The sequence below is a fragment of the Acomys minous genome, assembly GCF_964271855.1.
Source record: "Acomys minous genome assembly, chromosome: 18".
In the NCBI taxonomy this organism is placed as follows: Eukaryota; Metazoa; Chordata; class Mammalia; order Rodentia; family Muridae; genus Acomys; species Acomys minous.
Genome location: NC_140501.1, coordinates 42037827 through 42050908, shown reverse-complemented (window position 1 = coordinate 42050908; position 13082 = coordinate 42037827). Strand labels below are relative to the sequence as shown.

General features: G+C 41.6%; 1 protein-coding gene across 2 annotated transcripts in view; it reads right to left on the bottom strand.

The window, feature by feature from the left end:
- Positions 1 to 357: 357 nt before the first annotated feature.
- DNAJC15 (DnaJ heat shock protein family (Hsp40) member C15) overlaps positions 358 to 13082 on the bottom strand; it is a 67112-nt gene continuing 54387 nt past the window's right edge. For both annotated transcript variants that reach the window (XM_084767977.1, XM_084767976.1), the window contains exon 6: positions 358 to 3221. In XM_084767977.1, the coding sequence (XP_084624103.1) occupies positions 3148 to 3221 (74 nt within the window). In that variant the 3' untranslated portion in view covers positions 358 to 3147. The remainder of the gene's footprint in view (positions 3222 to 13082) is intronic.

Below are 13082 nucleotides of genomic sequence, written 5' to 3'. Positions count from 1 at the left end.
TGTGGGCAGTGGACATGTGTGCCTCCCACTGAACAGCCTCCCTGGAAACTGTTCTCAGGCAAGAGGTCTCTGCAGCTAGCTCACCCTAAGTTGACTGAGTCACCGAAACCTCTTATTTGTGACATTAAGGATCTGACTGAGTCATCTGTTCCCACGAATGCCATTAAACTATTTTAAGCTAATTGTGAAATGTGTTGAAGATAAATCACAAAAAGCTATTTTCTGTATTCAAGGTTACCCATGACAACAAAATTCCTCCCCACACAGATATGCAGTCTTTAATGGCCTTGCTGGGTAATCATAAGTAACAACTCTTGGATTTTCTTGTTAATAGAAAAGTACGAGGCAAAAGTCACCTGTGTTTAAAAGTATTTTTTTCTATTTAGCTTGAACACTTGCACTTTAAGAGTGAATGCATTTTGCACCCTTACCGTCTTGGTAAAAACCCAGTACCATGTACAACTTTGTAAATGTTTAAACAAAGCACAGGGCAATGCTCCAAAGACTAAACAAAACAGTGCCTGCTACAGTCAACATCCTTTTTCCTTTACATTGCGGTCCACCTTTTACATTCTGGTCCATCTTTTACATTCCGGTCCACCTTTTACATTGCAGACTGGCACAGGTAACTGTGATCTAATTGGCCCGACACTCTCCCCTGTAGCTGCTCATCAGAAGCGCACTTTCTCTGTGAAGGAATTCTGTTTTTAAAAGGTCTTTCTTATTCTTAGACTTAAGCTCTTAGAGGAACCAGAAATTGCAATATCAACAAAGCTTAATTGAGCAGAGTACACAATGACAGGAAACAGAAAAGCAATCTTTACTGAAGACAGGTAGCCATTCAAATAAGCGCTCTGCAGGTAAGGAGTTGAGGGTAACTAGTTGGCCAAAATCCAATTTTAAAACCACACCACTCTTCAGAGAATTACGGCTGATCTCATAGTCCAAATGGCACTTGTGAGCTTATACCTGAGGATCTGTGGTCAGCCGAGCTGTCGCAGGATCTAGTGCATGCAATGAGGTGCTTTATCAGAGGCCCAGCTCCAGCTCTTTCCTTGTTTTGGGTTGTTTGTATGCTTTGTGTCATTTCCTCATTTTATAATATTTCTAAATTTCCCAGGCTGCCTCGGAACTTGCATTCCTCTTGTCAAACCCACCTAGGTAAAGGGTGTCCCACCACATCTTCCTGCCTCCATGACTTTTTTTTTTTTTAAATAATGCCTAAAGCTGATATAATAGAGGGTTAAAGTCCGCTGAATGCTAACAAGGACAACTGCCTCTTTCTCAGTCCTCTGGTGGAGACACAAAGGGCTCCCCTGTAAATCTGGCAGGCTCTGCAACTCTTAGATCACCAAGTATGCAGAAATGGTGCCTTGATAGATTCCAAACCTGGGATGAAGGGAGCAGGTTCCACTTCCTGTTTCCTGGACAACTGTCTCCTGCTATGTTGTGAGCATGCTCTTGCAGCTCTATTAGAAGCCCATAGAAAGAGGGCTAAGAGTCCAGGAAACAATCAGTTCCAACTTGCAGCCCCATGACGTCGTTCCTCTAGCCACAGCTGATGCTGCAGGAGACAGTGATGAACTCGCTCACTGCATCAGGCCCAAATTAGTCAATGGTAAAGTAACTACTGGAGTGTATGCTGAGCTTCAATCCAAGGCTTCCTAAAAGACGCACTCAATTAAGCGGGGGTAGTAGGAGAAGGTATTTCAAACAGTTGCTACATGACTAAAGTACTCACACACCCTTACTCTCTACAGTCGCCTTCCTAGACAGGGTTATTTTCTCTATTTTGCAGATGAGGGCTATAGACTGAGAAACTAAGTAACTGCTCGAGGTTACATAATTGGAAGAGAAACTTCAAAAGAAAATCTGACCTCAAGAGACATGCTTAGCGGGGGAGTGGAACGCAGGAGGCTGGTGATTGGGCGCTGGGTGACTCAGTTGCAGGCTTGTTTTCCACACCACTCTCTCCATCACTGACTTTTGAGGAACCTTGCCCTCTCATCGCAGGAACTGATATGTTAATTTCTGCTAGTTCTGGTTCCAGGAGAAATAATACTGACTCACCAATTATATGGTATTTTGTAGTTTTTTGGTTTTGTGTTTTTCTTAAGCCCAGGGGTCTAGCATTTGTTTCACTACTGAGATTTAAAATCTATCTTTCTTCCCCCCTGCCACCCGCCCCCCAGACAGGGTTTCTCTGTGTAGCCTTGGCTGTCCTGGACTCACTTTATAGACCAGGCTGACCTGAAACTCATAGTGATCCACCTGCCTCTGCCTCCCAAGTGCTGGGATTAAAGGTGTGCACCACCATGCCCGTCTTAAAATACACCTTTCTTATTGCACTTCATTAGTACATGATGTGCACTTGCCTGGTAGAACCCATTACTTACATGATTCATCTTTTCGCTTTATCAAACTCCTTCTAGGTCAGGATCCATGGTGGGTTTGTATATGTGACTCTCAGAGGACCCACTGCATTATCTTATACGTCATAGCTGGGTCAATACATATTCACAGAATGAATTATTGAATACGTATACAGTGTAGGAAGACCATAATCAAACACATACTTCCTAGGCCTCCCGAGCTCGCCCAGCCTTTCCTCAGAGGGCTGGCTTTGTGAAGCCTTGGTCACGCTGCTGCCTCTCCAAGTCCTCGTCCTTCAGTGCTGGGACCACAGCCCCACCCACTGCAAGTCACCATTTAGTAAAGTACACACATTTTGGATCTTATCTCCATGAAGTAGTAATCACTGTTTGGTCTCAAAATATTTAAAGGCAGAGTCCCAAGTTCTTCTAAAGCAAGGGACAGTACATAAGCACTGAGAAGGCGACTTCAGCTCTTCCCACAAATCCCAGTGCCACCGTGAAGGTCAGACCTTTCTGTGTGTGTTGGGAGCAGAGAGAGGCTTAGATTAACATCACCACGGTCTCTAAAAGGAAAAGGTCACATATGAAATAATGTGAAAAGGTACCAGCTACAGAACTTATCAAGTCCCCTCCAAAGGGAATGGAGAGCAAGGCTGCATGGCTTTTATTGCTGCACACTAGATGACAGAACAGACTCGGTCAATATGAAACAGGACCATGTTCCACATTCTTCTGAAGAACTTTTTAAGTCCTTCGGTAAGCCCCGTCAGCATCAGTTAAGTTTGGTGGATGCTTCTAGCAAGTCTTTTGCTTCATTTATTTTGGATGCTAAGTAAGGAGATCCACCTGGGAGGACAAAGAGAAGTGAATGACTAAAAGGCTTAGATCGTTACTGACATTTTAAAAAGTCAACACAGGAAAAAGAACAACAACAACAACAACTATATATAATTCATGTATTTTCTCATACATTTTTTTCTGACAAACTTTTATATGCTTACCAGAAATCAAAACAGCACAAATTAAACTCATATGGTGAAATATTACAGGAACCCAACAATCAAAACAAATTTTCTGAGAAAAATATGAGTTACAATCAGTTGAAAAACACTCACTTGTTATAAAGTTACCATATGGACATTTGGCCAGAATATTTTCTAAAATTGAGTGTATGACTAGGTAGACAAAATAAGTTTCTTCATAGCTACATTTAAAAAGCAACAAATATTCACTACCTTTAAGAAGGCAGTGAATCCATCTAAGGGAGTCTTTTCATGTCTTATCATAACTTCAAAAAATAAATGCATGTTTAAAAGGCTAATGATGCTGTGGCACCTGCCTTAATCCCAGAACTCAGGAGGCAGAGGCAGGTGAACCTCTGTGAGTTTGAGGCTAGCCTGGTCTACAAAGCAGGTCCAGGACAGCCAAGGCTACACACAGACACCATGTTTTGGAAAACAAACCAGACAAAAAATGAACACAAAAAAAAAAGAAAAAAGGAATGTATTATAACTAAGATAAATACACTGATAATAAAAATAATGCTGTAATGCTTGCTAGAAGAAATTCTCCCCGTTCTCTGAAGTAATCCTTTTACAACATTTATAATGTAGTCTTAGATTTACAATGTCCTCAAATAAAATTAAGTCAGTTCCTTTTTACAGTTCTTTGCAATGAATTCTTTTTAATGCAAACAGTAAACTGAGGTGAATTTAGGATGTAGAATCATTATAATCATAAACAATGTTTATTTGACGTACAAAAATACCCCCAAACTGTCACATCAAAGCTGCACATCGTACATAGCCCTAACTTCCTTCTATTCCAGAGCACAGCCATTGCTTAATGCTCGAGCTACAGCTCCCAGTCTCTGCCTTTATTTGTGTTTTTCTCTTAAGTACAAACTATCTAATGGCTGTTGAAAACATTGTAAACCCTCAATAACTTTTAAAAAACCACAAGCATCTAGATAGTATAGGGATTGCTGTCCTGTCTTTACTCGGGTCTTCTATTGTTACACCCCACCACTTTATGAAGGAAAAAGCAAGCAGTGAACACAGAACAACGAGCACACGGGGCTGCAGCAGAGCTGGAGGAAGCTATATTTAGCTTTTGCCCTTGTGGATGCCACTGACATTTTCATATCAAGATCGGAAACACAATAAACATTTAAGTAATATATCACACAGTGACCCTGAATACACAATGAGGATTACAGGAAAGTTCATAACCTTTGTGGTTGTGAAATAAGTTGATTTTTATGATTATCTCTAATAATGACCTTGGAACACGCAAGGCTCATCTTTGTCAGCTGCTTTAATGTTTGACTCAGCAAAGAGTTGCCAGGCATTTTGTGTGCTCTAAAAAATATTAAAATAGTGATATTAGCTATAACCTTTAATTGATCAATATGCATTCTGGGTATTTAAATTACAAGCTATTATAGGCTCATAACAGAAAACAAACAAACCAAAAAAGAGGCCACAACAGTAAAAGTATTATTAACCATATTTCCTGATGAAATAATGATAGTTTATTCAGAATAATCCTGAGTTCTCTGCCACTCCTTTGAAGTATGGGAGCACTAGGATTGTAACTTAGGTACCAGGTAGAAAGTTCAGCTTGGCTCTCATGCCTCCCAGTTCACCTTATAGTATCTGGAAGAGTCCCTAAAGCAAATCTACAATTGACTTCCATCAACCAGAGGCACTCGTGTAGTCCCTGTAAAGTATCTGCTGCTTGCCCCAAATCCTGACTGATAGCAAGATAACTAACAGGAATACACACACACACACACACACACACACACACACACACACACACACACACACCTTTAATCTGTGTATGTTTGCACTTGCACTAAACATTGCTATCATGAATCCTCCTAAAAGAACAAACACACCAGTATAAAAGGACTGGAAGTTTCTAAGTCAGGCAGTTCTTCACTACAGACACCTGATAGGCAAAGTGCACAGGGTAAGTCTCTCCCTTTGCTTTGCTTTTCTATTCAGATCGACGCCGGGTATACAACTCCACACTCATCAAACGCTACAAAAAGCACACTTCACCTACAATGCCCAAGCTGAGAGGGCTGGTAATGGAAGGAACCGCCAAGGCTGGCCCTTCAGAGTGGGCTCACTAGGTCAAGCGATACCTAGGTGGGAACCTTTGCCCAAACTCACCGAATTGCACACTGAGACGGGATACAGCACCGTGAAGTACATTCCTATTTGATACAGACATCTGATAGGGTTTATTTATTAAAAACATCAGCCCAGTGGATGTTGGCTAAAGGAGACTATGTTTTCAAATAATATAATGATTTACATCAATAAAAATAAAGTAAGCATTGCTGTGATAATTATCATAGGAAAACTACTTTAAGACAAAATGTAGTAATAGAGATTTCATGGTATGAGATAAAACAACAAGATCTGGATTATGTACATGCCTAACATCTTAGGATCAGAACATATAGAGAAAACACTGACAGAACCAAAAGGAAAAACACACAGTCATTCTGAGGTTTAAGACATTTTTCTCAATAATTCCCTGAACAAGTAGAGAAAGAATTAGGACATCAAAATAAATAAATAACAGGATGTGCAAATGTAATTGTACTGAAGTACATAAACCATTCCACCCTACAAAAGCAGATACAACTTTTAAGCTGCAAACTTAGGACACTCTGAAATTCACCAAGTCTCAGTAAACTAAAAACTCTCAAAATCAGCAGCAAGTGTGTTCTGATGACAGTGACCAGCCAAGTTTAGAAACCAAGAGTGTTATGAAAATATTACAGGTCATTTCTGTATACTTCAATTTTCTAGTAAATTCACGTGTTGTATTTTACAAAAGTGACTAGGGCTAAGAGAGGGCTCATAGGAGAACAACACATGCTGCTCTTCCAGAGGACCCCGAGCTCAGTTCTACCAGCCTACATCAGCTAGCTGTCTGTTAGCTCTGGCTCCGAGGTTTAATGCCTCTGGCCACTCTGCAGGCCCTGTGGCCCCATGTAGACTCAAACGCCTACACATAATTAAGAAAATAAAACATTTCTTTAAAAGTCACCAGAGATTAAAGGAAAAAATACAAGTCATGTAGAGTAGTGACACACAAGTTTACACAACAGAAACCGACAACACACCTAGAGGATCTCAATGTCTAGAAATAATTCACAAAGAGATCACAAATGTAATTAGCATTCAAGAGCAAGTCAACAAATGCAAAGATTAGTTTCTTTTCAAACAACAAGGAGAAAAATAAGGGGGGTGGGGCATAAGACAGGTCGGCAGGCAAAGACACTTAATTAAGCTAAGAGCCTGGGCTCTGTCCTTGGGACTCAGATGGTACAGAACTGATTGCACACAGGCCCACACTCCTCTCTCTCAGTGAAAATTTTATTGAAATTTTTAGATAAAAATAAATAGCAGGAAAAAAATGTGTCCTATCACAACCAGTAAAAAGAACCCTGAGGAACTGTATAAAGGACTGCTGTAGGTTGAGAACCACTAGCCTAGAGTCAAGATATAGATCTCATTAGGAAAGGGAAATAGAATAGATAGCTATGGATGGTGGATGGGAGGGGCAAGAGGGAGGGGAGGGAAGGTGGGTAAATGGGAGGGACAACTAAAATTAAAGGGCATTTGTGGGATAGTATGGAAGTAACTTTAGAAGTAGAAACTTCCTAAAATATAGACATATATGAAAGTGATCTAAATGAAATTGTCAAATTTCATTAAAGGGAGAGACAAAGTCCCAAACAGCCATCTCTTGTCACCCAATGAAGCTTCCAGTACTAGAACTGGGTTACATCTAATTGAGCTGATGGCTAAAGCAGCCTCAAACAATCCAGGCTGTTGCCAAGACTGTAGGTTGCTCTCCACAACTGACAGCAAGGCCCCATTGTTGAAGACATCACTTGCACAACTCACTGAACATGGAGGTGTCTTTCTGCACTGAGCCTTAACTCCTGTGTTCCAGCATCTTTAGTACAGGAAGGTATTCTGTACGCTGTCAAAAGAGAAATGTAAACACCAGATCAAGCAGGAACCCTTCGTCTATAACGGTATACTACCTGCAATATACGCTAGAGCACCGGTAGCACACCAATGACTGATATGACTTAAGCCCCACCCACTCCACGATATGGAACCCATACCCAACGCTGCTTGGGTGACCAAGAACCTGACACTAAATAGCCAAGGGATGTAGATAACAAAACCAAATAGTGCTGGTCTAAGAAAAGAGAAGAAAAAAATGTAGTGATAAAATGACCCTTAATGATATTGTGCTACTGTATAGATTAGTGACTTTCTCAGCCATCATCAGAAAAGCTTCCTCTTGCAGCAGATAAGAGACCCACAACCAGACCACTATGCAGAGAGTAAGAGACCTTGGGACACTCAGCCCAAATGGGATGTCTCCACCAAATGCCTCCCCTCGGAGCTCAGAGAACTCTATGGAAGAAAAGCAGAAAGGGTGTAAGAGCCAGAGGAGATGGAGACAGCAAAAACAAAACTAAACTAAAACTAAAACCCCAAACAACAACAAAACCCCAAACCAACCAAACAACAAGTAATTCTGTGTTTCTCAGTGCTGCTGCCTGGGGCACATGGAAGTGCATGATCCTCTCATGGGCCGTCCAGGACCTCTTGGCTTCCAGGCGGGAGTGGATGGAACCTGGGGTCTCAGGTACCACTTCCTGATTCCTTCAGGAAAGGCTAGAGTGCTCAGGGCAAGGTCTGTGTGCAAGGCTCCAGGTCACACCTGGGGTGCGGAAAAGAGCGTTCCACTATGTTACAATTAGCCCTCTCTCCCCCGCCCCTCTTTTATTAAATATTTGTTTAGCCTTGCATGTGCAAGGAAAGGCACCAGGAAAGGCAATCCGATCTCATTATAGATGGTTGTGAGTCACCACGTGGTTGCTGGTAACTGAATTCAGGACCTTTAGACAGCTGACAGTGCTCTGAACCTCTGAGCCATCTCTCCAGCTCTTTTTAAGGTGCTGCCAGCAGCATACAGTAGTGGAAACTTGGTTGTTCCAAAGCCAGTGGTGATACCGAACTGTTACAGCCCCCCAAGAGTCTTACTGTTTGTGAGCAAACTGTCATGTACCCCAACTATTGCTGTTTAATCTTGCCTAAGACATTATTCCTTATTGGCTGAGTTAAAAGCCACTATGTAGACAGGACAGAGAGAATCTGGGGAAGGAGAGACAGACAGGCACCAGAGGAAGAAATGCAATCACTGCGATGGGTTAGGTGGAGGGACACACGGGCCCATCTGTGTGATGGAGGACATGGACAGTATTAGCAAGTATTTTGGGATAATGGACAGGGGCTAGCGGGACAGGAATTGTTAGAAGCAGATGGCATGGGATGGAGGCCTGGAGATAATGGAAGGTAGTTTAGGGCATTAATATCTGCCCAGCCCAGGTGAACCAAGGCTATTCCAGGTGTCTGTGTCTTTTATTGACTGATGGTGGGTTAGAAAATACCATAGTAATAATTATAAGACTGATAATAAACACTTATTGGGCCGTAATTTTAAATTAACAGCAACACAAATTGGCAGGGTTTTTGTAGTTGTTCTTCGGTTTTGGTTGTTTTTGAGGTTTAGAACAGGTTGGCCTGAAGAACTTAAGAATGACCCTCCTGCCTACCTTGGGAGTCCAGTGATTCATGACAAGCTGGTACCACCATGCCAGGATTTGGTAATTCTTAATTTATTTTAAAATGAAAATGGCCAAATAGCCAACCCCCCAAAAGATATTAAGTAAGAAAAAACATGGAAGACTTCCATTGTTAGAATAAAGCTTTTTGGTAACTTGAACCTATACAGCCAATACAAGACGACACAGTTATAAAACCAACATAAGGAAACCAACCAGTGAAAGGAGAGAAAATATAGAAACACCTGATTATTTGATTTATCACAAAGTTAGCACTACAGGCCAGTGAGAAACAATGCCCTTTTCTGTAAGTGGTAGTATGGTACTTGGACCAGAAATAATCTAAGCTTTACCACTGGCTCAGGGAGCACATAAAAGCAGTTTCTAAGGTAGAATGTTTAAACTTATCACAGTAGCCTTGAGATTTTCATGACCATGAAAGAAGGAAATTTTTCTTCAAACAAAGTAACCCACTGTAAATGAAAATGTTAAACTGGGCTACTTTAAAATTAAAGATTTCTGTTCATAAATGAATACTATTAACAGTGTTAGAATCTGCTTCAGTCTGCACACCTGCGATGTCATTGCTTACCTGCCATGGGGGCGTGGCCCTGCCCAGGGCTATATAAAAGGACAAACCCTCCTCATGGACTCTCTCTCTACTCCTTCTCTCTTATTCTTCCTCTCTCTCTCTCTCTCTCTCTCTCTCTCTCTCTCTCTCTCTCTCTCTCTGTCTCTCTCTCTCTCTGTCTCTCTCTCTCTGTCTCTCTGTCTGTCTGGGGTATGCCACCCCCCTTTCTTTCTCTCCCCATGCTCATTTAATAAACTCTTCTACAACATACTATCTGGCATCTGCTACCTTATTATGTTATATCTTTATTTTTAATGATAAAAAACAGTACAGAAAACAAGGGTCAGAGAAATGATATTTGCAATGCAAAGGACTCTTACTTGGAACATTCACATATGTTGTTCCCAAATGTTACTTTAAAAAAAAAAAAAGGCAAGCTGGGAGGGCACAGTGGTGTACACCTGTGATCCCAACACTGACAGGTGGAGGCAGGAGGATCAAGGTCATGCTTGGTACAGAAGGAGTTTGAGGCCATTTTTTAATCCAGGTATTGACTAAATTGGTGGGTCCACTCTGTAATAATTTACTGATGTGTACACTTTCATGGATGTGTACTTCAAGTTTTAAAATTTATGTCAACACTGTGTGGTCTGATGACACTTCAAACGATGAGTGTTGAACAAGCTTAGACTGAAGCCGCGGGCTGGGGAGCACCACTCCAATGCACAGTCTCACTGAGCTCCCAGACTACAAGTGCACTGATTTACTTCTTATTTTCATTAGGTTAAAGAGAGGGAATTCACAAGAACCTACCCAGCTAACAGATGCCATAGAGGTAATCTGTGCTGCCTGAGCCCGCACTCCTTAAGTCACCATCTCACACTCACTTATAAGACTTCCTGCTTACTAATACCCTGCCATAATAACACTGGTTGCCTTTTTCTTATTTTTTTTCAAGCCCATACTCCTACCCCTGCTCTTCTCTCTTATCATTTCCTTGTGATCAACCTTGTAAAGCTTGAGCCTGGCTAACAGTAGGTAGCAAACTCCTTGGGAAATAACGGTATCTTGGGTCTCTGTGTTATTCACGTCACTGTGAGCACACGTATGAAGCGACACGGCTTGAGGGAAGGGATGGATGCAATGAGGCTCTATCTAGCCTTCTGTTCTTACGTCAACTCCAGTTCCATAGAAGCCCCTCCCCAGAGCCTGAGGCAGGTGAAAACTGTGCAATGCAATTCCCACGATAAGAACAACCAGCAAAGTAGAGACAGCTAAAAGAGCCCATAGTTTTGTCACATGGCTTCCCAATCTGATAAGGGCCATCCACAGAATGCTAGAGCTGATACTATACCCAATGGTGAAAGACTAGGATTTTCCTCTAAGATCAGATATGAAAACAAGAATGCCCATTTTTATCACTTGTATTTAATTTACTTGGGTTTCAAACCAAGGCGTTCCATATGAAAAAGAAACAAAAAGCACTCAGACAAGAAAGCAAGAAGTTAAAATCTCTATTAATGGATATAATCTTATATACAAATAACCCACCCTGAAGAACACTCAAAATCATTAGAATTAATTATTTCAATGTTGCAGAACATATGACCAACAAACACAAATCATTGCATTCCTATACATTTGCACGGAATAACCCCAAAACAAAACCAAGACAATAACCCCCCCATTCACAAAAGCATCAAAAAGAATAGGAAACTACAAAACATGGATGCAATTACAGAATATTTAAATACTCGAGAAAACATCCCATACACACGATCAGATCACTTAACACTGTTATAACAGAGAAACTCCCCAAATTGCTTTACAAATTAAGATAATTCCCATCAAGACTCCTTTGTAGAAACTGAAAAGCTGATAGTAAAACTAACACCGAATTGAATGAAAGGTGGCCAGAACAGCGCACACACTCCTGCAACAGAAGAGCACGTAGGGCTAACACTGCACGATGTGACAACTTCTTTCAAAGCAATTATAATCAAGACTTTGTTGTATTGGCACAAGGACATGATCAATGGAATACAACTGAAGAGTTGGGGAGGGAAGTGTGGGTGTGTCGAGTCTGCTCTCTACTGCAAACACCACGGCCAAAAGCAACCTGGGGAGGAAAGGGTTTATTTACTTTACATGTCACATTCACAGTCCAAGCAAAGCAGGAGACAAGAGGGGAGTCAGAGACCACAGAGGACCACTGCTTACTGGCTTGCTCAGCTTGCTTTCTCATAGCAGCCAGAACCACCTCTTACCGGGTGGCCCCGCCCACAGGGATCTGTGTCCTCCCACATCATCCACTAATCAAGAAAATGTCCTGCAGACTTGCCTACTGGCGATAAGATGGAGGTATTTTCTGAATTGAGTCTCACGGGACTCTAGCTTGTATCAAGGTGAAAAAAACAACAAAGCCTAAGCAGGAAAAGGGTTTCTATCTGAGGTGATTAAAATGTTCTACAGTTTACTGTGCTGAGGGTTGTAAATGTCTATTCCTCTATCACACACTACTGAAACTTCCACATTTTAACTCAATAAATATGAATACCTTATCTCAACAAGGTGTATTTAAAACAATCACGCAGACTCAGCAGTGCTGGGTAAACAGATGTTAGCTGAGTGAAGAACAGAAGACCATGTAATAGCTAGTGTTTAACAAAGACACTGCATGTCCTCCGTATAGGTCAAGACTGTATCAACTTTCTTGTAGTTTTTTTACTAGGAGCCTTGTAGGCTTTGAGAATTATATGCCCATGGCTCTTTTTCACATCAAACACTGCCACATTTCTGTCCTATATTTATACAGTTGATTCAGAAGCCTAAAAGCACATTTATGTTGACTTAAGTGTAATCTCTTCTGACTCATTAGTATCTCGCTGGTCATTTCACTGACACACCAGCATGCTCAAATTACAAGCGTTTCCCCACATTCTTTTCTGAAAGGCCACTATCCTCTTACGCAGCTCACTCCATTTTCCCCTTTTCCTCACAAATCAAAAAAGAGTGGGGCATGCCTGTAATCTCAGCACTTGGGAGGCAGAGGCAGGAGGATATCTGTGAGTTGAAGGCCAGACTGGTCTACAAAGTTGAGTCCAGGACAGCCGAGGCTACACAGAGAAACCTTGTCTCAAACAAACAAAACAAACAAACAGTGTTTTCACTTCTAAATCAGTGCCAACTGAAACTGTCTTTAAGGTCACAGATTCTCGTCTGCCTCTTTTTTTTGTTTTGTTTTGTTTTGTTTGTTTGTCAAGACAGGGTTTCTTAGAGTAGCCCTGGCTGTCCAGGAACTCACCAGGCAGTCTTCAAACTCTGAGATTCTCCTGCCTCTCTGCCTCTGCCCCTGCCCCTGCCCCTGCCCCTACCTGGATTAATGTGTGCACCACCACTGCCCAAGACAGGGTCTTTCAGCTTAATGGTCCTCACAGTGGCACTCAGTTCAGTTGGCTTTCCT